The 25,217-nt window shown below is 32.8% G+C and overlaps 1 protein-coding gene across 4 annotated transcripts in view; it reads left to right on the forward strand.

The window, feature by feature from the left end:
- The window catches only part of EMC2 (ER membrane protein complex subunit 2), a 59,362-nt gene extending 41,412 nt beyond the window's left edge, over positions 1 to 17,950 (forward strand). For all 4 annotated transcript variants that reach the window (XM_014855267.3, XM_014855268.3, XM_070481484.1 and 1 more), the window contains 4 exons: positions 5,244 to 5,325; positions 6,149 to 6,259; positions 8,378 to 8,482; positions 17,540 to 17,950. In XM_014855267.3, the coding sequence (XP_014710753.2) occupies positions 5,244 to 5,325; positions 6,149 to 6,259; positions 8,378 to 8,482; positions 17,540 to 17,626 (385 nt within the window). In that variant the 3' untranslated portion in view covers positions 17,627 to 17,950. The remainder of the gene's footprint in view (positions 1 to 5,243; positions 5,326 to 6,148; positions 6,260 to 8,377; positions 8,483 to 17,539) is intronic.
- Positions 17,951 to 25,217: the final 7,267 nt, after the last annotated feature.

Consider the following 25,217-nt stretch of genomic DNA (forward strand, 5'->3'; position numbering starts at 1 on the left):
AATAGGTGAATTGCTTTAACTAAGTCATTTGTCTTTTTGTTTGGGAAATAAGTTTTTCTTTCAAATATGAATGGCATTCTTTGGAATTAGAAAGGCCTGCATTTGCAAAGCTAAGGTTATTTTTAATGAATCAAAATTGTGAATTTTTAGAGTTTAAATTCTTCTTATATACAAAGAGTATTATACTCCCTGCTGTTTAAAAATTCTGTCAAGTGAATGCATTTATTAGCCTTAGTACTAAGAGAATCAACTCTTCCAAAGTAGAAGCATTCTGTTGCCTGGGTAAAAAACCAAGAATAATCAAGAATGTTGAATGTTGTAGGAACTTGCTTATTGGATATTTAATGTTTTTGTTAGCTTTTTTATTGCTGTAGTGACAGGAGGAAATCCCAGTGTGAGAGGATTAGCCCAGTCTTAGTGCAAGTTTTCTAATATCACAGCATTAACGCCAACCTCCATCCAGAGGCACGATTTTTTTTCTGCTTAGTTCTTCTGAATCTGAAGTATATCACATTGTTTGTTTCCTTCTTTTTGAGAGAATAGAATCAGATTCTCATGCACATATTCTTAAAGTGCATGAATAGTTAACTTCATTCTTATACTACAAATAGCTGACACAGGAAATAAAATAGAATGAAGACACTTCTTTCTTGTCTTTGCCCAGGGCTGTGTATGTAATGTGAAATGGAGAATTAAGGTAGTTATCTGCATAATTCTAATAAAAGTGGGAGCTAAAGTAAAAGTAGTAGCTGTCATTTAATGAGTATGTACTGTATTCTGGGAACCATTCTTCAGTTCTCTACTATACTCTGGCTGTCAGATTCTCTTTGTTTTTCATTAGGAAATTATTTCCTGAATCATATTCACTATAGATATATGTTCACATATGTAAACATACTCATGATTCTCTTATGTATGTGAGAGTGGTAGTGTGTTTGGTTTAAATGGTAATGTTTCCATTTTTCATAGTTTGAAAGTCAACATTTATAAAATATGCAGTATATAATGTAAATAACATGAAACTGAATTTTTGGAGTGCAGTAACAAAATTAACATTAGTTTCATTTTGTCCCTAAAATGGCAGTCATTTAAAATGTTTCTATGCCTTTTGAAGGTCATGTGATTAAAAGCATTTTAAAACATTTCAAATCATCAATAAAATGTTTTAATTAAAGTAATTCCTAATGCAGAAAATTTGAAAAACCCAATAAAGAATAAAGATGAAGACATAAATCATGTGTAGTTATATCATCCTAAGTTAACTACAGTTCATAGTTGATTTTTTTCCTTCAGTAACTCTTAAACAGAAACCTAAAATAGAATTATCTTTTGTAGTTTATGCTTTTCACTTATTTATATTTTGTCAAAAATTCCTTATCACCATAAATATTCCAAAACGTGATTTTAATCGCTTTATATTATTTTATCTTATAATATGCCCTAGTATTCTTAACCAATTTCCTAGGGAAATATAAAGGTTGTTTTTCATGTTCACTATAATGCTGTTCTGATTGTCTTTAATTGTTTCTTTGGGCTAAAATCTTAGAAGTAGAATTCCTTGATTATATGATATGCACATTTTTAGTGGTTTTGATAAATTGTTCCTAATTGTTCACTAGAAAGATAATATCAGTTTACTCTCACAGCAGCAATTATTAGAGTGTCCCTTTAACGACACTGGGTGCTCTCATTCTTTTTAACCTTTGCAAATTTTGATAGGTGAAAATTGGTTACACCTTTTAGAAAAGTTTTTAAGAACTCTTTATATAAATGATATGAACCTTTGTCCTGTCAAAAATATATCCTTGTTTATGTCTTTTTAATATTGATTTTTTGATTTATAGAAACTTTATATTAGGTAATCAGATATGTCAATTTATATTGCTTTTATGTTTTCTGTCCTCTAAAACTATGTAAATATGTCATTTTCCTGTTTCTTTCTGTTTTACTTTTTTGCATGTGTTTCTAGTATTTCTTTAATTAGTTCTCAAATAGGTTATATTTTATTTTTAACCTACCATTAAATTTATTATTATTATTATTTGCCTCACCTTGTAATGGCCACATTCAGTTTTGCTTTGTTTTGAGTCTCTAAAGAGTTTATTGAGATAGGGTTGAATATACATTTGAGAGAAGTGAACTGAAAAATACCCAAAAATCAAGAAGTATAGACAGAAAGGCACCTAAAAAATAATCTCTTATCAGGGGCAATGGTAATTGTGTTCAGGCTACCTTTTTGTCTTATATCACAAACTCTTTTTGGTCTTAAAGCTAAAAAAGTGACCATTTATTTTTTCTAATTGAGCACACAGAAGGAATATTCAGATTTAGAGTGAGTGGAAATAAATATCTTTAGGTTTTTTTGAAATGATATGAAAATCAGAATCTCTTAATTCATTTGATTTGTTTGGGCAAGTTGTTGTAATAGAAAGGATTTTTTTGGGCAGAAGTGATAAATTATTGTGGAATGTCAGTTTAGCACAGTTTGGGGGACATAGTGGCAGAAATGTAGCAATTTAGGAATTGCTAGACATATTTAACATTTTGACATTCTTTTCTGCATATGAATAGATACAAGCTATTTTAAATATAATAGGTCACAGGCAGTATTGCTATGCTAGATCTAGAATTTTTACTCCAAATAAACGTCCACAGTAGAATGTTCATATAAGCATACTCAGTACTTTTATAGAAAGGAGATATAGAATTCTGCCACATATTTTTTTATGTTTGAGTTTTACTTGACATTCCTTCTGATTTATAAGTTCTAGTTTCTCTTTAGTTACTCCAGTAGTATATGTTACACCAGTTGACCATATTGAGACACTTTACTTGTTCTAAATATAAAAAATTAGTTATCCATTAGCACCAGGAGTATATATTATAAACAAAAATATGTTTTTTAAACAAAGACACTTACTGTTTTTACTTGATTTGTAGTTAAAACTAGATATTATATCCACAAGGAGCAGCCAGTAGTGTAAATTAATTGTGATCTTGATTGTGATTCCTTTTTGTAGGTCAGTCTTGCTATAAAATTGTATAACAGATGAAATTATCAAAATCCTATAAGGAAAAATAATGTTTATAAAGCAATCTAGGGACAAATATTATAGCGTATACATATGCTTTTGGGAGGAAGAGAAGAACTTCAAAAACTTTATATGGTTACTGACTCTACCATGTAATAATAGTATATGTTTTACATAGATTCGAATTGTTTTTACTTCTCTAATCTTAGTCTCATTGAGTCATTGTATATAATGAATTTTACTTCTTTATGCATCTGGAATGCTACCATCCTTGGGAGGACTGAGTACATAATCACTTAAATCACTTTACGTATGGCTTAATACACTTGGGCGACCCTGGCTCAGAAAAAACTGCATTAGACCAGCTCTTGCCCATTTCAGCTCTAAGTTTATTTGATTCTATATTTTATCCACAAAATTAGTTTGATTTTATACTTTGTAAAATTGAGGGGAAGCGATCCCTTTCTTATATGTGATGCTAAATCATGTCTGAGAAAAATATCTTGGCATTCATTTTTCAGTAGAAACTGTACCTGCCCGTTTTATCTTACGTTATGCCTTATATGAACCAGAGTCACAGTTGTGCTCGACCCATTTAAATCTCTAAGGATATTTATTCTTAGCATTATGTTGAATTTTTGGCATCATCCTAGTTAAGGGAACGAATTTACACGGGAGCTGTCTTTTTGATGAAGTTGTGTCTTTGAGGTAGAGACCCTTTTCCCTTCTCTTATGGAATAATAAATAAATAGGTGGCCATAATGCTTTTGTTCTAGATATTTATTCAATCATTTATTCAATCATTTATTATGTACTTGTCCTATGTCAAAAACCAGTGTGACATTTTGGATATAAAAATGAAAAGGGCTACATAGCTGCATGATCTTTGAGAATCTGTATATAAGGTCATTCATAAATCTAAAATGCTGTGGTTTTTGGGTAATCTGCAGGGTATTTTTGGTTCCTTGGGCCCTTTGGGTTTGATTGCTGTACCCATTTTTATGTTACCATTCACATCTTCATCACTACTGTCAACACCATGATTTTTCACTGTGGTGTGTAGTGCATATAGGCAGTATGCTTAGCGATTAAGAGTGTGGGCTATCTGGAGTGGCACAGCCTGAGTTTCAGTTTACATCTCTGTGCCTCAGTGTTCTCAACTATAGAATGGTGAGAATTTCCTTCTTCCTAGTGCTTTGGTAGGATTAAATGAGTTAACACATATTACACACCTAGAGTAGTGCATGATACATAAGAAGTAGGTAATAAAAGTTAGCTACTAATAGTCAGTGCACATGTGTGAAACTGCAACATGTATATTTTGAAAAGTAAGTACATCAGACATTAGTGTAAAGATAGGTACCTTTGTATATTGGTGACAAAAGCCAAAAATAACTCTTAGGTAGCCTTTTTCTGTTGGGTACTGTTATCACCTCCTCATTGGAAATAAATCTTACAACACCTGTGTTCTTAGGCTTTTCTGTAAATACTGAGGATATTCATATGCTTTAAACATAGGAAATACATTAAGGAGAATTAGAGTCACATGATGTAAAGCCATTTTTCTAGAACCTTTTGCAGCATTTTTGTCTTCAGGTTTTCAGCAAGATTTTTGTTTCTCTACAACATGATTAAATTAAGTAGAGTGCGTATCTAAACCGCTAAGTTGATCTATTTTTCATGAGTTTGGAAATTTATAACTTCATTATGATTTTGTATTTGACAGTAAACTTATGTAATGAAAAGTCTTTTTAATAGAATATGTTGTTAAATATATGTCTGTAAAGGATTTTTACTGAATAGAGAGTATTTAATAAAATATTTATTTCCTTCCTACCCTTTAGCTATTTAAATATTTTAGTAAATGATCAGTGGACCAGAAGTTATTTTATATGTAACCTCATCCTAGGTCTGAAAGCCTATGTTGTTAATAATGTTTGGATGTCATAATACTGACCCAGTTTTAAAAATGTAATACCTATTGATTGTTCATAGGCTGCTTTAGGATTTAGACCTCTGTTTGTTTATTCATTTCATTAAAAAAAATTAGCATAATTCATATTTAAGATAACTACTTTATTAATAAAACTATTTAAATTATTTTGGGAATAAAATGTGATGTCACTAAAATTGTTTTTAAATTGTCTTAAGGTATAACTAAGATAAAATTTGTGACTTTTAAAATTAATTTCTCCTCTTGATATTTTTCAGCTATGCTAAAGCAGCCTTTTGTTTAGAGGAGCTTATGATGACTAATCCACACAACCACTTATACTCTCAGCAGTATGCTGAAGTAAGTGTTTTCAAAAACAATTGTATGTGATTTTTTTGTTGTTGGTGTTGGGTGTTATTATGGAACTAAAAATAGGTCCTTCATGTTCGGCAAATATATAAATACTTAAAACATATGATGTAAATTGACTTGGAGTAAAAGTTTTAAATTTTTAATACTGTAATGGAACTACTGATTTCTCCATTAAAAGCTTGTATTTAAAACTGAAGTTCTTTGTATTTTTTTATACTATTTTCTTTCCTAATTATGAATTAATTATTCCCCACCTGTCATCATTTACTGGTTTCCAAGACGTTTATAATGATTGTGATTTTTAAATCCATATTCTAGGAAATTCGTATTAAGGTCAATGTTTTGGGAAGTAGAAAGTATTTATTTTATTTGCTTACTATTAAGAATAGCAGTGCAATTGAATGCTGTAAAGTTGGAAGGACTTTATCATTAAGGAGTGTCAGTGCAACTTTGAAAAGGGCAATTTAGTATCTAAGTCTAGATTTGTAAGGCTAGTAATAGAATATATAAAATTGTGAAGCATTTGCAAGACACTTGAAATAGAAATTATACTGACTTCTTTATATTGGCAGCATTTTTGTTTTAAAAACTACTCAATGATTTTAATGTTCATAGAACAGAATAGTTTTTTGGAGAAGGTTATGCTTTAAAATTTAGATTAGTTTTAACAATTTTAAGATGAAGTCTTTTAACATCTTGCATTTGTTTACAGAATATCTGTTTCAATTACTAATGCCTGTAGCATGATGAAACATGCTATATTTCAAAGTAGTAAAATAAACAGGTTTCAGCACTCTGCAATTTTTAACAGGTTAAATATACCCAAGGTGGACTTGAAAACCTCGAACTTTCAAGAAAGTATTTTGCACAGGCATTGAAACTGAACAACAGAAATATGAGAGCTTTGTTTGGGCTTTACATGGTGAGTTGAAGTGTATGTTTAATGTTATTTTACGAAATCTGTCATTTAAAATCCATTAACTATCCCATCCAATTACTTGCCTCTTATATTTGTATTTCATTGGTAAGAATATGATTTTTTTTGCTCTAGCTAATTATGAGCTATAGGTTGTAAGGCACTTTTATTTTTGAATGTTAATATATCCTAGCTGTTTAACATTTCATTGCAAAATATCTTTTAATGTATTAGAATTGAAATCTGCCCTTATAAAATTAAGTAATAACAGATACAAACCATATTACATATTTCTTAATTGTTTTGATATTCTTGGGTTTATGCCCAACATTATTGTATTTCTTACTTAAATTATAGTTGTATGAGATGTTTTTAAACTGTGCCAATAAAAGACGTGTTAGAAATAAAATCTCTGATGTCAAATTAAAACATTTTTTATGGTATAGAAAAATAGTGGAAATTGTTTGTGGGAAGCATGTAATTGAATATTTCTGTTGTATATGTATGCCAAATGACTGATTTAGAAAAGTCAATTAACAAGAATATAAGAAATAGGAAGAACTTGCTGAGCTTTAAAATATATATAAAATGAGCCCTTCTCTGCAATCAGAATGACTGGAAAAGTAAGCTTTTTTTAGTAGTCCAATTCTTTGAAATTTTAATTTATCCTAGTCTTTTCATGAACATTTGGGTGAATGTCTTGTTGGGGCTCAGTGAAAAAGAATTGATTACAGAAACGGAAGCTGGAAGAAGCGTAAATGAAATAATTTTTTGGAAGAGGAATGGCAAAATATAATTGGAAAACAGTTCAAAGGAATTTTAAGAAATTTTTCCTGGATTCTGCCAGTGCCAAGTGTAATAGCTTGGAGATACAGTAATAGTAGCAGTGTCTCTTTTTACCAAATAAGTTAACAATACTAATTTTAAAGATCTATAATAAGAAAATGATTAATAATAGTTTATACATAGCACTTTATATGCCAGGCATTGTTCTGACCTCTATTTTTTGCTTTAAATCATTAAATTCTCACATCACCTATTTAAGAAGGTACTGTTATTACCACCCTCTCATAGAAAGTGAAACTACAACACAGAGAGGTCTAATTAATTTGTCCAAGGATGGACACAGAGCTACTAAGTGATTGAGGTGGATTCCAGCCTAGGCAGTTGACTCAGTCATACTCTTAACCACTGCATTTGCTGAAATTCATATCAAAAAGGTGACATTAAAGACATAGAGATATATGAATCAGATTTTGCATATAAATTCCTCACTGACAGAGGAGGAGACGGGAAAAGTCTGGAACACAAGCTAGGTATAGAAGAAAGCCTTAACATTTTTTTTTTTGAGTCACATGGACAGATCCTCTTAAGAATAAGATATGTTTAAGAATAGGATAAAAGTTATATCTTCCTCTCCCCAGAAATACACACTTAAAAATTAGCATGTGATTTTGGGGGTTTACAGATTCTTTCATGGATCTCAGATTAACAGTCCCTTGTTTAAATACATTTTTGAAAAGGAGAAGGTGGATCAAATTATAGTGACTCTGATTGGTTCTATGGAACACAGTTTGGAAATACTTGGTATGGTGAAAAGTAGACTGAAAGTGAGGATCTCTTTCTGTTTCTAAGACTTTCATTAACTTGCTTTAGTCAAGTCAGATCACTCCTATTGGACTTAAATTTTCTTTTTACCTGTTAAGGTAGGGGTTGGACTAAATTATTTTTGGAATTCCTTATATTAGTATTCAATAATTCTATAGTTCTGACAGGAAAGCTGAAGTAATTCAGTAACAAGAAATAACACCAGTAATATTCTAAAGTACTTAAGTGGTAATGGAATTTTACTTTAAGAGCCTTGGTAGATAACTTACAAAATAATTTTAGATATTATTTAAGATATCGTTTCTGTTCACATTACTTTGGATTATTCTATATGTTAAAATATATTTTCATCTCTAAATACTAATTTCATTCAACTTTATTTTTATTTTAAAAATTGTTTTGGTACAATTTTTAAAACTGTTATCATCCCATTGAAACTGACTGTTGCATATGTGTTTTTGATTATCTTGACTAGAAAAAAATAATTTTGTTTTTGATGTTTCTTTTTGCTTTTAGTCGGCAAGTCATATTGCTTCTAATCCAAAAGCAAGTGCAAAAATGAAAAAGGACAACATGAAATATGCTAGTTGGGCAGCTAGTCAGATCAACAGAGCTTATCAGGTTAGTATTGATAATTGTATATTATCATATAGGTCAGTTAATGTTTTCCTTAGTTGTTTTTGTTTCTACAGACTACAAAGACAGATGTCTGTCGTTGGACTTTTAGCCTTAGGGCCTTTATCAAATCTGTTTTAACCATATAGAATTAACTTGTAGTTATAGGATCACATTTTTTTTTTCCTAAAAGATGTCTGTTGCTATTATGACCCCATAAATTAGCCTTATCATCTGGAAATCTCAGTAGTTTTGCATTTGGCAAATAAAAAGTAATTCTAAAAGTCCAGCAAGAATAAACAAGTTGCATGATGCACTTCAGAAGCAGATTCAGTATATGAGTGTAGTTTAATCAGAGGTCTCTCAAGTAATAAAGGAGGAAGAAAAGCCTGAAAGTAAACTAACCCGACTTTATATAACAAAGTTCATGTATACTCCTTACATGTCAGATCTTATCTGAAACTTCTTCACTCATTTCTGAGTTTTTTGAAGCTCATCTCTAGGAGATTCTTCAGGAAGGGCTCATGGAAAAGTGTATCTTCTTATATCTTGCATGTTTATAATTTACTATCTATAGTCTTTATATTTGAAGAAAAATTTGGCTTTTTATACAAACTTTGGCTTACATTTACTTAAGTATCTTAAACGTATTGTTCCATTTTTTTCTAGGATAAAATATTGCTGTTAAGAAGTCTGGTGCCATCTTGATTTTCTTTCTCTAATAAATGACAGACTTTTTGTCTGATTTCCCAAAGGGATTTTTTCTTGATCTTTAAAGTCCAGTAGTTTTGCCACAGTATGTTTTGTTGATTATTCTGAGGTCAATTTTCCCAAATACATAATAGACCCTTTCAATATCTGGATTCAGTCCTCTTTTATTTCGAGAAAAGTTGCTTTTAGAATTACAGTTTTGGGGCCAGTTTTTTTCCTTCTCCTTTCACATTCACGGTGGCTCAGCAGTTAAGTGTACACGTTCTGCTTCGGCAGCCTAGGGTTCGCCGGTTCGGATCCTGGGTGTGGACATGGCACCGTGTGGCAACCCATGCTGTGGTAGGTGTCCCACATATAAAGTAGAGGAAGATGGGCATGGATGTTAGCTCAGGGCCAGTCTTCCTCAGTGAAAAGAGGAGGATTGGCAGTAGTTAGCTCAGGGCTAATCTCCCTCAAAAAAAAAAAATTTAAAAAAAGATTATAGTTTTAAATATTTCCTAGTTTGGTTGCCTAAGTTTTCTTTTTCAGGTCTCCAATTACAAGTTTATTGGCTCTCCTTTCCCAGCTCCTGTATCATTCATTTTCTTTCAAATCCTTTTCTGTATTTTATTTTCTTCTTTTTTCTCCATAATAGTTTTTTATGGGGTTAGTTCGTATTCTTTTTCTTATTCCCCACATTTAAATGAGATGGTTTTCCTGGGCTCTGTCCAGTCTGTATATCCAGTCTTTCTGGGAAGTAGGTCTAGTTCAGAAAGATTTTCTGGTTTCAGTCTCTCTTCTCCCCCTAGAGCTCTATAGATCTTGAATTTTGAGATGTTGTCTCAATTTTGAATGTTGCTTTTTATTATTAGTTTTTTTTTTCTTCTGGGATTTGCTGCCTCTGGGCATCGCTACCTTCCTCACCCCTCCTTTTCTCAACCATCTCTCCAGTGTTCCTACCCTGTTGAGTTTGGTTTCAGTTTCTGGTAGTTTTCATTCAGAGTATAAGGTTTTTTTCCTTCTGGAACAGGGTGTTTCATGGATATTTCAGAGATTCTGAAGCCCTAGACTGTTAGACTTGTTTAATGTCACATTAGCATGCAATTTTTTATGCTTGTGTTTCATTTGGAGCCTTTGAGACTGACCTGTTTTTGCAGGTCATTTGCAGATTCATCAGTTCGTACTTTTCTCATTTCTGTGGCTTGTAGAGTAGTAGGTTGTCTTCTTTTACTTCCTATTGCTCCTGCAACATAGCTGTTGATCTTTTATGTGTCCTGCTACCCATATTCTTGGGTTTTGGAGGATTGCTTGCAATGTATTTTTTGAAGATGTCTTCCTTGGGCTTGTTTTCTGTCATTTTGGTTTTGGTGCTGTTTGTTTCTTTGTGTTTTTACTCCTGGTTGGAGAAAGTTGGGGAGGTTAAAAAATTCAGTGTCCCATGATCATTTAAAGTCACTTTTATGTATTTTTATTATGTATAATAATGTCAGTTCTGTTGGCATGTAAGTCAGAATATTTATAACTATTAGCTAGGCTGTGCTTCTGCAAATGCAGTTCAACTTAGCTCAGATCTGTAATGGGGTTCCACACAATAAGCTGAAAGAGAGAGAGAGAGAAAGAAAGATAAGACTTGGATAATATAAAACTAATGGTATGCAAACTACATCATTGTTTTTTAGGTATTTTTGAGAAACAGCTATTCACAGTGCATTTTTTGACATGGTATGACTATATTTAAAATCAATTTTTATTAAATCATAGCATACATAGAAGAAAGAACTCGAGTCATAAATGTACATTTCAGTGAATTATACAAGGTAAATGTATCCAGGTCAATAAATAGAAACATTCCAGCACCCCAATGCTCTCGTGGTACCTCCTCTCAATTTCTACTTCTTTTATCCTCCCCAAGAGTATTGATTTATAATCACATGATTTTGGCATTTTTTTGAACTTTAAGGAATTATGCAGTTTGGATTCATTTTTGTCTGGCCTATTTCACTATTACGTTTATGAGATTTATCCTGGTTTATGTCTGTAGTTCATTCATTTTCATCATACTGTAGTCTATGAACATACTACAGTTTTAATCATTTGTTGATAGGTGTTTGGATTATTTCCTGTTTGGGGCTATTATGAATAATACTACAATGAATATTGCTGACAAGTCTTTTGGTGTACATGTACGTGTACTTCTGAAGATTGCATACCTTTGAGTGGAAATACTGGGTCATAGGACGTATGTATATTTATTTAATAGATAAAGCTTACTTTTCAAATTATTTGTTTATAGTCCCAACAGCAGTGTTTGAGAGTTCTTGTAACTCCACATCTTCATTAACACTTGGTTCTGTCAGTTTTGTAATTATGGTCATTCTGGTGTATGTGTAGGGGTTTTATTTTGCATATCCCTGATGCCTGGTGAACACTGAGGCTGAATACTTTTTCGTCTTTATTGGCCATTTGGATATCCTCTTTCATGAAGTTTATCTTTTTCATTGGTTTATGACATTTTAGTTTGTTTTTTAATTTTCTGATTATGAGCTCTTTGTTCATTATATGTGAAGCATATCTCTTCAACTCCTTACTGGCTTTTATTCTCAAATGATTTTGCTAAATAAAAGGTCTGAAGTTAAGTATGTTCAATCTAATTATTCATTTCCTTCATGGTTTGTGCTTTTTGTGTTCTGTTTAAGAAATCATTTGTTATTCATAGTCATAAAGATAATCATACGTGTCTGTAGAATTTTTTTCCTTCTCCTTTTCACATTTAGATCCACAGTCCATTTGGAACTGATTTTTATGTCTGATGTGAGATAGAGGTCAGTTTCCCCCCATGTGGCTATCCAGAGTGTTTCTGTCCATCTCCATATTCTGTCATGAGTCCCATTCCATGGAAGCTGGTACTATGTAGTAGTTAAACGAAGAACACAGATGCTAGATCCATATTGTTTGACTTCCAAGTTTGGCTGTGACATTTATTAGCTATGTGACCTTGGATAAATTACATACTATCTCTGGCCCTAGCTTTTATCTGAAAGATGGACACAATAAAAGTTTTCTGAGGATTAAAGAAGTTTGTACATAATTTTCACTAAATCATAGTAATACACATTATATTGTGTTTACTGATCATGTGCTCTAAGTTCACTTTGTCATGCCTGCTATGTTCATTGCAATTATAACAATGATAAGAGTTATAATAGCAAACATTTATAGACAATTTATTATAAACTAGGTATTTTTCCTGTTTTATAAATGAGGAAGTTAAATCGTGGAAAGATTAAATAAGTTTCCCAGTGTGACAAAACTGGTTAATGACAGAGCTGTTTTCAGAACCAGGCAGTCTGACTCCAAAGTTGGTGCTCTTAATGGCTTCAATATACTGCCTGTAAAAGGAGATGTCAGATTATAAATGTATCTGAGGCTGTAATTATAGTTTCCAACTCCCTCTCAGTTATTTTCTCATGTGAACAATTGATATCCTACCCTCACTTGTTGCTCTTTTCATTTCAGACCTAAAACTCTGAATGGTAACTAAATTCAGTTTTGTTTTGTTTTGGGTTTTTTTTTTTCCTTTCTCTCTGTCTCTTCAGAAATATAAGACCAGGCAAACATGCCCTTCCCTGCTTTTGAGATGCCCTATACCATTTGACATAAATTCATCACTTCAGTATTTTAAGCCTTTGTTGACAGATCCAAACCCTATTCTTAGTAATATTTGCTCTTCTTGCCATCCTCTTTAAAAAAAAAAAGAAAAAGAAAATTCTATTGTATCTTATTAGCTCCATTCTCTTTTCACAGACTTGTTTTATCAATGTTCTTTGGAAAGAGCTCTTATAGCGTCACTTGTGCTCTTCAGTCTTTGAGTTTTGCACTGTAAACTCCATAGTCCCCAGAGATGTTTTGCACATCTTTACTGAAGATATGATTTGCCTTTGCGTTTCTTTTTTTTTTCAGATGGGCACCTTGAGCTAACAACTGTTGCCAATCTTTTTTTTTCCTTAAAGATTGACACCTGAGCTAACAACTGTTGCCCATCTTCTTTTTTCTTTCTTTCTTTTTTTTTGATTTCTGCTTTTTCTCCCCAAATCCCCCCAGTACATAGTTGTACATTTTGGTTGTGGGTCCTTCTAGTTGTGGCACGTAGGACGCCGCCTCAGTGTGGCCTGATGAATGGTGCCATGTCCGTGCCCAGGATCCGAGCCAGCGAAACCCTGGGCGCCATAGCAGAGCAAGCGAACTTAACCACTCGCCCACGGGACCGGCCCCCTTCTTTTCTTGACTCTAAAGGAAAGGATAGTAGTATTAGGAATTTTTGTCAGTTTCTGTCACCTTGGATACCACTCCAGGAAGATAACACATTTCCCAGTTTGTCGTGTCAGGTTTCTATATAGCAACTTCCAGTACTCATCAACTAGGAATCACCCATCATACAAAATTTATTTTGCCTCTAAACAGCAGTAACAGATTTTAAATAAAATCTCTTGGTGTTTTTGAAGCTTTCGTATTCTGTGCTTTTTCAGCAGAGGTTGTGGATTCTCTTTCTTTGAATTAGATTCCATAAATATTCATATCCATTGGCTTTTGCTAACTTAGTTGTTTAAAATAACGACTGACTTGCTTCTGATTCTGTAGGTAGGCTGTTTGACTTGGGCTCAGTTGAGAAATTCTGCTAGTCTCGACTGGTCTAATTTATATTTCTGCCTGTGCTAGTGGTTGATGGCTTCACTTAAATATCTGACGGTTGGCTTTCTGTCAGCTGAGAGTGCTGGGCCTTGTGCCTGTCATTTGGCAGACTAACTTGGACTTAATCATGTGGTGGTCTTAGGGTTCCAAGATTAGCAAACAAGCAAATTCCAGTGTGCAAGGGCTTTTTGAGACTGGTGGTGTCACATGTTGCTGATATTCATTGAGGAAAGCAAGTCACATGGTCATTTCAGATGTAGGGGATGCAGTACTTCAGCTCTCAATGGAGAGAGAAATATGTGGTCATTTAGCAATTTATTACATTATTGTATACCTCCATAGTCCCATCCTTCTCTTTTTGTTTATTTTTCTCTTTTTATCCACTTTATTGAGGTATAATTTATAGAATAATGTGCACACATTTTAAGTGTGTAGTTGAGTTTTGACAAATATATACTCCCCTCTTACCACCACCTCATTCAAGACATACAGCATTTCCATCACCCCAGAAAGTTCCTTTCTGCCACTTTGCAGTCAACACTACCCTGCACTGCAGACAAGCACTGATTTGATTTTTATCGGTATGAATTAGTTTTGCCTATACTAGAACTTTATATAAATGAGATCATAGGTTATGTATTCTTTTGTGCCTGGCTTCTTTCACTCAGCATAATGTTTCTAAGATTCATCTATCCATTATTTCATTTTATTCATCCTATTATGTTATCCCCCCATATTATTTTCCGTAAATTATATAAAGGTAAATTTTAGTTATCTTACATCCCAGTTATCACAATGGATAAATCATTGGACTTTGAAGTTGATAAGTTTTTATTATTTGAGTGTTCTTTCTGGTGTATTTTCTTTAAGATCCAATGGGGAAATTGAAGGAAGAGTTTACTTAACCAAAACCTAGTCCATGAAAACAAAAATGCAGAATTTGTGATTAATGTGGAAAAGTATAAGTTTCAGAAATTGACATTTTATTAATTAGATACATTTCTGAGATCTAATTGAGAACTTTGTGACTCATGTCTAGGCATATAGACATGTATAAAGTATATAATAAATGTTCCTTATTGTAATGTTTTTCTAGGCATTTATAAATTAGAGAAAATGAGATTTTAAGAACTGCTTTTCCTTCTTTGTTTCTACTTAATAATGAAACAGAATATAGCTACTATTTGCTCTTCAATTAGGTAATTGGTTTAGCATGTTCAGTAGAGGCAGGCAAGTTTGATTAATGCTCTTGAAAAACTTTAATGTGAGCCTACTCAAATAATTTTCCAGATAAATGCTTTTTTGGTACACTGTTAAATTTGTCTGTGCTAGTGATCCATATGTTATTTATGATTGCAGAGGTGATTCTGTTACTATCCTTTTGGGAAATAGAAAATTAAATCATGATTTGAGGGAAAAATAGGATTCCGGCTTAATCAGTTAAATTGCCATATAATTCTGGAATAGACAAAATAATTGCATGTCAGGCTAAATTTGAAGTGATAGATTTATATTTCCAACTTTCTTTTTATTTGTTCTGACACAAATAAGTTAGTTTTATTCTAAATTGCACTGGTTGTCAGTAGTAGTGAGACACAATCTTAGGTGATTTTTTGATTAGCAAATTTTTTAAAATTACACATTCATATTTATTATTTTTAATGTGTTTAGATACAAACCAAGAAAAGTGCTGTATTTTAAAATCCTTATGACTTCAGCTTTACAGAAAGTTTTCATTTTTATTTGCTATTTAAAAAAGTAGAGTAAATGTTACTAGGTAGTATACAATTTTGTACCCCCTCCCCCAGCCCTTCAAAGCTTTTTCTCAGAATTAGACCTTTAAGTATCTGATTAGGACCATTCCTGTTTACTTTGGATAGGCCATGGTAAAAGAAAAGGCTTTCTGTTCTTGGTTGTCCTTGTGAAAGTGAATTTATTAGCAGGATAATGTGAGTAAGCACACCCCACGTCCTTTACTCACCATGGGAAATTATGAAAAAGCAAAGTTTTGAATGTGGTGTTGCTGTTACCATATTTTGTAATTGTGACTTGTATATGTAACATTTGAATTCCTTAAATTAGTAGTGTCTTATGAAAGGCAAAGTGATCTTGATTTCTATGAGAATCTTTCCCTGGCACTTCCTATAGAAATCTCCTTTAATTACTCTATCAAATCAAGATTCAACCGCAGAAACTGATGCTTTAGGAAGTAGGGTAATCATAATGGTAAGCTGCAGCCAGAGAGGTCAGAAGCAGGTTAGCAGTTCCTGAAGCAATGATGTTACCTGTGCTTGATCATGTAATCTGTCTCAACAGGTCACGAGAAGTTTGCCAAATTAAGTTAATTAAGAAAGAGAAGGAACACATCATAAATCAAGTACTAAGTACTTAAGACAGCATTGGTATTTGAAGGAAAGATCAGTTACTTGAAAATGTATTGAGTGCTTAGATGTTAACTTGAGAATACTATGTGTTGCTAATTGCAAATATTAATCAATACCTTAACCAGGGGAAAAAGGGTAACATAGATATAATAAACTTTCCCTAGCCCCACATGGAACACTTAGTTATCTAGTAACTCTGTAGTGTTAAATCAAAACTGATAAATCTTGGAAATTGTTAGCCTAATTATAAATCTCACTTTGAAATCAGCATGGGGTATTCAACAATGTTTCCCTCACTGATTGTATTCACTATATTGAGTTTATAATATGCCATGAATTTGCTTTTAAATATACGAAGACAGTATTTAGTGCATTATATTTTGTTTTCATGATAAAATCCAATTTCAGTTTGGTTTTATAAAGTAAATGACAACTTAATAAACAAGAGATGCATGTTCTAAAACATGTTTACATCATTTTAATATGTAGCATAGAATTTTATTTGGCAGCTCCTTGCTGCAGAAACATGATATTATCTAGTTGGCTAATAAATCTGGAAAATTTTTTAAAATTGTGACCTACTGTAAATAATTGTAGCTATATCTTGCAACTTTAAAATGTTTAATAAAAAATACTTTATATTTTACCTCTGTTTGAAATTATAAAAGTTTGTTTAGAGACCAGACAAGTAGAAATGGTCCATGTTCTATAAGCTAAATTTCATTTATAAATTGTGCTTTTTATTTCATAAAAGTTTTCTGGTGTGTAGGGGATAGGTTTTTTTTTTTTTTCTTTTTGCTGAGGAAGATTGGTCCTGAGCTAACATCAGTTGCCAATCTTCCTCTTTCTGCTTGAGGAAGATTGCCAGTCTTCCTCTATTTTGTATGTGGGATGCCACCACAGCGTGGCTTGATGGAGCAGTGTGTAGGTCTGCACCCAGGATCCAAACCTGTGAACCCTGGGCCGCCGAAGTAGAGCATGTGCACTTAACCACTATGCCATCAGGCTGGCCTAGAATAGTTTTAAAATCAAATCTTTGGTTTTATAGATTATCATGCTACTTAAGTGTTTAACCTGGACAATTTTGCAGTGAAATTTTTGTACACTTCAACTAAAGATGAAACCTTAGTGAAAATGTCCTTAAAACTCATATTTTGTGTTTATTGAAGAGAAAGAACATATTTGATTTCATGCTAGTGATAAAATAGATAACGTTAACTTTCATTAGTAATGTGAAGGTAAGATTATGATTTTGAAGCTGCCACTGAAATTGAGTCTAATTGCATTTTTTTTAAATTAGTTTGCAGGTCGCAGTAAGAAGGAAACCAAATACTCTCTTAAGGCAGTCGAAGACATGTTGGAAACACTGCAGATCACCCAGTCTTAAGGTTTCAAAAACTCTTTCACATTACATTTCACAACTGCCAATTGAACTTATTGGCCTGTGATTTATTTACTAAATGCCCAGTGCTATTTATATACTAGTTTTCTGTTAAGAAGGCAATTGTAAAGAATGTGTTTATATAAACCCAAAAATGCCTTTTACTTCTAAGCAGGAAGATGGGGAAAGTCCATGGAAGAGAGACTTAATAAAACTCTTATTGATTGTACATCATTCTCTTCATATCACACATATATTACTGCTTTTAAACCACAATCTGATGTAGAAATAACCTTGTTAAATAAACCATGATGATTTAATAAACTTGCATATGAAGATTCTAGATTCTTTTTGTTATACTCAAATAGTGAACGTATTGTTTTAGAACTCAATTTCTAGTTTACTCCCTTTTTTGGTAATAGGAAATACATAGCATGCATAGCTCGCAGGAACAAAATGCTGGCAGATGATTTTGACTCTCTTTATAGTGTCAAGTGGGATTTTACTCTGCATTCTGGTGGGCTGTTGTTTAATGTGGTATAATGTTATTCTGATGAATCTTGCTTAAAATATGTCATTCCTTGAAGTTCAGCAATATCTCTTTGTAAAATTTTTGTTTTGCCATAGGACATAATTGAGATTTTTACCTACAAAATACTTAAAAGTTCATGCATGCTATAATACTCAAATTTAACCTTTATGAAAGTTATATTTATTGAACCTTTAACTATAAATTACATAAAAGAATATTTAGAGATCATAGAGAATAGGGATGAAAGGGGAGGGGTTTCAGTGGCTGTTATTTTTACTTTAGGGAAAAATAAGAAAATCTAAACTATCTTTAGAAGTAAAATTTTTACAATTCTTATATCTCATTAACTTCATAGTAATAATTAGAATTTATTCTTCCTTTTAAGTTTTTCGTGAAAAACAACCATTATACTACCTTAACAGTATTTTGCATATTCTAATAGGTAAGAACTTTGAGAGTTAAAAATTTTATTTAGATACAAATCAGTTTAAAATTGGCACTTGTTCATTCAGAACAAATATTGTTAGTATTAGTTTGTAATATATATTACATATATATGCATAATTACATATGTAAATATTTATTTTTCACCAAAATTATACAGAAACTCCACACTTGTCATTGCTGGATTTCGGCAAGTGAGGATCATGGAGGAATGGACAACCTGAAAGTTTTAGGAAGAAAATTATTGTCAATATCAGATTTTTAACCTTTTGAATAATTCTGTCAGTAAATTATTCTCCATATCTAGTCTTTCATTTCTTTTGTACTCCTTTTCATTTTATTCTCCCATGAGTAATGAGGCAGATGTGAAATAACTCTTCCCAATAATTCTTATCAGCTAATCTTTATCATCACAAGATGCACTCTTTTTGTTCATGAATTTATTAGTAACTACGTTTTCAATATAATCAGCCATTTCAGGTTTATTTACTATAGAGAAAATAGTGCCCACATATTATTCCACTACCATTCTTCCCTCTAATCTTCTATCAGTCACTATTAGTAGTGTTACTTTAGCAATTATATTTGTGTAATAAGTAATTTAGTGCCTCTTGTAACTATCAGACTTAGTTTTAATTTATTTTGTCTAATTTTAATACCTTCTTTAACACCTCCTACTTAATTTATTAAGTGCGTTTTTAATGTGTAATAATTTGTAAACTTTAGTATAAATGTATTGATAATGTCCCTTGTGGCAGACAATTGCCTCCACTGCTTTTACCTCTACTTCTTCGTTATTAACAGTGTCCTATAATAATCAGATAGGAGCAGAGATCTCTGTTCTTCAAGGAGATTAGGACCTTACTTCAGCCCCAGGGAATATATAATGACTGATCCAAAACAGAAGTGGTTTTATTCCTTGTGGTCTGTAATATGCCAAAGCAGAACTTTTTGCAACAAAGGAACTGTTCTGTATTTGTGCTGTCCAATATGTAGCTGTTTGTGCCTATTGAGCTCTTGAAATGTGACCAGTACAACTGAGAAATTGAATTTTTAATTTTATTTTAATTTAGAAAGCTGCATGTGACTCATGACCACCATATTGGACAGCACAAATATCTAAAGTGTAGGCATGTGACCTGCTTAGGGCTCTTGAAATGAACAGAATCCTATTAGGAATGGCCTTCCTTTCAAATTAAAAAGGCAAAAAAGCTTTGTGAGGTGAGGCTCTTTGCCTCTTCCTCCTCCTTCTGGCCATGAATGCCAACAACATGCCTAGGGGTACAACAGCCATCTTAGTACCATGAAACAGCAAATATGAGAATGAAAGCTACTATTCAAAGATGGTTCTGTAGAAAGATTAGGGGGAGCCTAGGTCTCTGATGGCGTTGTTGAACACCTGAACCTATGTGAGCAATTGCCAACCTCTGCACTTATTACATGAGAAAAATAAACTCTTGATTTTCAAGCCATTGTTTGGATATTCTGTTACTTTAGCCATGTGTGTTTCTGACTAATATATCCACCATTCAACTTTTTTTTTTTAACATGCATAACTCTCTTATTTTAGACATACTAGGTATGCTTTTTCAGAATGTAATGATTTAAAGTTAAGTAGATAATTACATATAACAAAAGAAGTAATAATTTATTGCAACTCAGAACCCAGTATTTAAACCAACAGAGGTGAGAAAAAGGTATATTAAAACAGCTTTAAGGATAGTATTGACTTGGGAATAGAAGATGTAGAAAAAATAGGAATGGAACACCAATGTTTCAGTATGCTGGAAGCATACAATTTTTATTGGCAAATATTCAAAGAATCTTTTTCTTCTATTGCCACTGTCCATTTATTCTCGGTATAACTTCATTTTACTTCATTTCATAGACCTGTAGGATTTTAGAAGGGATTTTAGAGATGATTTAGTTGTACTTCATTTTAAGATGAGGAATCGAGGTTCTAAGAAATTGAACTCTTCTGTGATGGAGCAGGGAATGGTACTGGGGTCTCAGGGTTTCCCAAGTCAATGCTCTGTCTAGTATACTCTGAGGCATATGTCTCTTCCTTGATATGTTGTTCCTATTTCAGAGTGGCAAAAGTGAAAGCTGGAGATATCCAAGGGACATTGCTTATTAGCAGAGCAGGGATTACAATCCATGTTTTCTGATTTGTAAAGTAATTTTTTAATGGAATAAGGAAGTCAGAATTTCATTTTGTGAACTAAATTGCATTTAAGTTAAATTACTCATTTAAGATGTTACCTCATTTACAGTCAATCTGAGAACTATTTCACACTGTTTAGAACTATTTCAAACCTCTTTCACTTTGACCTTCTGATGTATCCTATCTCCCTTCTCACTCTCAGCAAGTATAACCTCTTGTTAAAGGCTGAATTGTGTCCCCCAAAAACTCATGTGTTGAAGTTCAAACCCATGGTACCTCTGAATGTGATTTTATTTGGAGACAGAATTTTTAAGGTGGCAGTTAAGGTAAAATTAGTTCATATGGGTGGGACCTAATACAATACGTTAGATATGTTTATGAGAAGAGAATAGGACACAGACACACACAGGAAAGACGACGGGGTGACAAAGAGAAGATGTTCATCTACAAGGTAAGGAGCAATTCCTCAGAAGAAACCAACCATGCTGACACCTTGATCATGGACTTCTGACCTTTAGAACTGTGATGAAATAAATTTCTGTTGTTTAAGACATCCAGTCCTTTGTGTACTTTGTTAAGGCAGCCCTAGCAAAAAATATAGCCGTCTTACTATTTCACAGAGAAAAAGAGAACTCACCAGATAAAAACACACCCAGTATCAGACATTCTTGTACCCACATTCACCTCTTTTCCTCTTAGAGTAGAAGAAAGTAGCCCTAACCTTTTCTGAACAATTTCCTACCACTGCCCCCATCATTTTTTATACTTTAGCCGTATTTGTTTCATGAAATTGCCATACTCCCTTCTGCCACAGAGCATTCTGCCTTCCTCCAAAACTTCACATCATCACTTTTCTTCATGCTTGTCCTTAAACTATTTCTTTTCTTCATCACCTCTTCTCTCTTTTATTTCAACTAGATTTTTCCTATTGAACTAAGATGTGCTTTGTTGGCTACCACTTTCAAAATACCTTCCCTCATTTCCGTAACTCTCCTCCAGCTACTACCTCATTTCTCTCTTTTTGTTTTTACTGCCAAATTTTTTCAGTTGTCTAAATTTGTATCTGTTTTTCCCCTCCCATTCTTTAAATTACTCCAGTCTGGTATTTCACTTGCCCAATTATTCCTTTGAAATAGTTTAGTTCCATGTCACCAATCTAATGGACATTTTCAGTCTTTTAATTCATGACCATGTTTCATGTATTTCCATGCATAAAATACATCTAGTATGCATCTCAAATCTGTCCATTTTTTTCCATTTCCATTGCCAGCATTACCCTAATCCAAACTACCATCACCTGACCTGGCTTACAACAGTAGCCAGATAGCTAGATTTCCTGCATCCTCACATCCTCCCTAGTCCATTCTCCACTGCAGTTAGAATGTGACTAAACATAACTAATAATGCCCTTTTACCCTCCCCTCACTAAAAATCTTCAGTTGGTTTTTCCATTTACTGCTCTAAACATGTCCTTTGAGGTTCTATATGGCATCAGAACCAGGAAGGATGATTCAGATCCTTTAAACTATCTGCCTCTACTCTCGTCGTCTATTTCTGAATTTAGACACACTTAAATGCCATGGAGTTGTTATGCTTCCTTCTTCCACAAACTTGGTGCTTGTTCCCGCTGTATAGAACAAAGCCTTCCTTGACTCATTGTTCGAAGGTCAGGCTCCTCTTTTTTTTTTTCCTACTGTATTTTTTAAATAACGTTTTATTTTAAAATACTTTGTAAGATTCCCAAAAATTTGCAAAAACAGTTCAGAGAGTTCCCATGTACCAGCTTCTCCGTTACCTTCTGTAACGACAGTACATTGTCAAACCAGGAAGTTGACATTGCAACGATGCTATTAACTCAGTAACAGACCTTGTTTGAATTTCATAATTTTTACATGCTCTTTTTTTTCTGTTTATGAAATTTTATTTGTGTGAGTTAATGTTACCATCATCGTAATCAAGATACAGATCTTCACATCACAAAGAAACTTCCTGTTGCTACTCCCTTAATAGTTACACCCTCATCTCACCCTAATGCCTGGCATTTACTGATCTTTTCTCCATCATTATAATTTTCACTTTAAGAATGTTATATAAGTCGAATCATACAATATATAACCCTTTGAGACTGGCTTTTTTCATTCAGCATATTGCCCTTTAGATCCTTGGTTTTATTACATGTGTCAATAGTTTGTTCCTGTTTATTGCTAAGTATTCCATTGTATGGATGTACCACAGTCTTGTAATCCACTCATCGTGGAAAGACATTTGAGTTGTTTCCACAACCAAGGGGGCTATATTCCAAATGTGCAGGTCTGCTTCAATATTTGAAAATTGGTCAGTGTAATCCATCATATTAAGAAAAAATAAGAAAAACCACATGATAATATCAAGTAATATAAAATTTTGACAAAATTCAATATCCATTCGTGATTTTAAAAAAAGCTAATTCAGCAATAGAAGGAAACTTCCTCAATTTGATTTAAAAAATCTGAAACTTACATCTAGCATCATACTTGGTGTAAGACTAAATGTGTTCTTCCTGAGATTGGGAGCAGGGCAAGGATGTGCACTCACCACTTCTATTATGCATAGTACTTGATGTCTTAACTAGTATGGTAGGGTAAGAAAAGGAGATAAAATGCATACAAATTGGAAAGAAAGATGTAAAACTGTATTTACAGATAACCTGATGGTCTGCTTAGAAAATCCCAGGAAATCTCCAGGAACATCCTGAAACTAATAAGTGACTTTAGCAAAATCACAGAATACAAGGTCAACGAAAATCAATAGTATTTCTATGTGTGCTAGCAATGAATGTAATATCATTTACAATTGCTAAAAAAAAATTTTAATTTTAATTTTAAAAAACGTTTGTGGGATGTTTTTGTTGAAAACTAGAAATGCTAATGAAAGAAATCATAGAAGACCTAAATAAATGGAGAGATATACCATATTCATGGATTGGAAGACAACATAGTAAAGGTGTTAGTTGTCCCCCAAATGATCTATAGGTTTAATACAATTTCTATCAAAATTCGAGATGGATTCTTTGTAGATAAAGAAATGTTCTAAAATGTATATGAAAAGACAAGGGAACTAGAATAGCCTAAACAACCTTGAAAAATGAAAGTATAGTTGGAGGAATCAGACTACCAGATAGTAAGACTTATTATGTGACTACAGTAGTCAGGACAATGTGATATTGCCACTGATTGATTGTGTGGTTTTGTCACAGTGGTAGATACATAGAGCAGTGGAACAGAAGAGAGAGTCCAGAATAGACATACACCAATATGGCAAACTAATTTTTGAGAAAGGTGCATAAGTAATTCAATGGAGGAATTGTGCTGGGCCAATTGAAAATTCAACAAATGGTGTTGGAACAATTGGACATTCATAGTAAAAAAAAAAAAAACACCCTCAACCTAGACCTCCCACCTTACTAAAAAAATTAACTCAAAATGGGCCATGGATCTAAACGTAGCATGTAAAACTACAGAAGTTTTAGGAAAAAACAGGAAGAAATTTCTTCGATTTAGGGTTAGGCCAAAATTCTTTAAGTGACAGCAAAGGTGTGTAATCCTTTTTTGAAAAAAATGAATAAATTGAACTTTGTCTAAAATAAAAATATTTGTTCTGAGAAAGACCCTGTTAAAGAAGATGGAAAGACAAGCAATAAATAGAAAGTATTTGCAAACATATGTTCAATAAAGGGCTAGTGTCCAGAATATATAAAGAACTTACAAAATTTCATAGTAAGAAAACAATCCAATTAGAAAATGGGCAACAGATGAGCAGACACTTGAAGAGGCTGTAGGGCTGGCAAATATGCACAGGAAAATATGTTCGAGGTCATTAGTTATTAGAGAAGTGCAAATTGAAGCTATAATGTGATACCACTGAGCACCTATTAGAATCACTAAAACGTACTGATAATTCTATGTACTGATGATTATGTCGAGCAACTTGGAAATGTCAGACGGTTAGCTTCTCTGAAGAGTTTGTCGTTTACTTTTATATTAATTATGTACCTTTTATTTGGAGCATTTATCACTTTAATTATATTTTCACATGATTGTCTCCCCCAGTAGATTCTTTAATTACATGATGTCAGAGACCATATCTATTTTTGCCCACTATTGTTATTCCAGTTTCTAGCACAATGCCTGCACATAGTACATATTTGAATGAATTAAAAATACTGTGCACATTTTGCTGTAATTTATTTAACAAACTTTACTTCCAGAAGTAGTTTAGCTTCACTTCTTCACTTAGTTTCCTGATAAAAGAAAATTGTAATCAGGAAGTCACTTTGAAAATCTAATCTGCATATCATGAACAATATTATGTAAGACTGCCAATGAGATTATATATATGCCTCAAAAATGATAGAATAAAAACCTCACTACTTAGCAATTTTATTACTCTGAGATATGTAAGCTGAAGCCATTCTCAAT

The sequence above is a fragment of the Equus asinus genome, chromosome 12, assembly GCF_041296235.1.
Source record: "Equus asinus isolate D_3611 breed Donkey chromosome 12, EquAss-T2T_v2, whole genome shotgun sequence".
NCBI classification, from domain to species: Eukaryota; Metazoa; Chordata; class Mammalia; order Perissodactyla; family Equidae; genus Equus; species Equus asinus.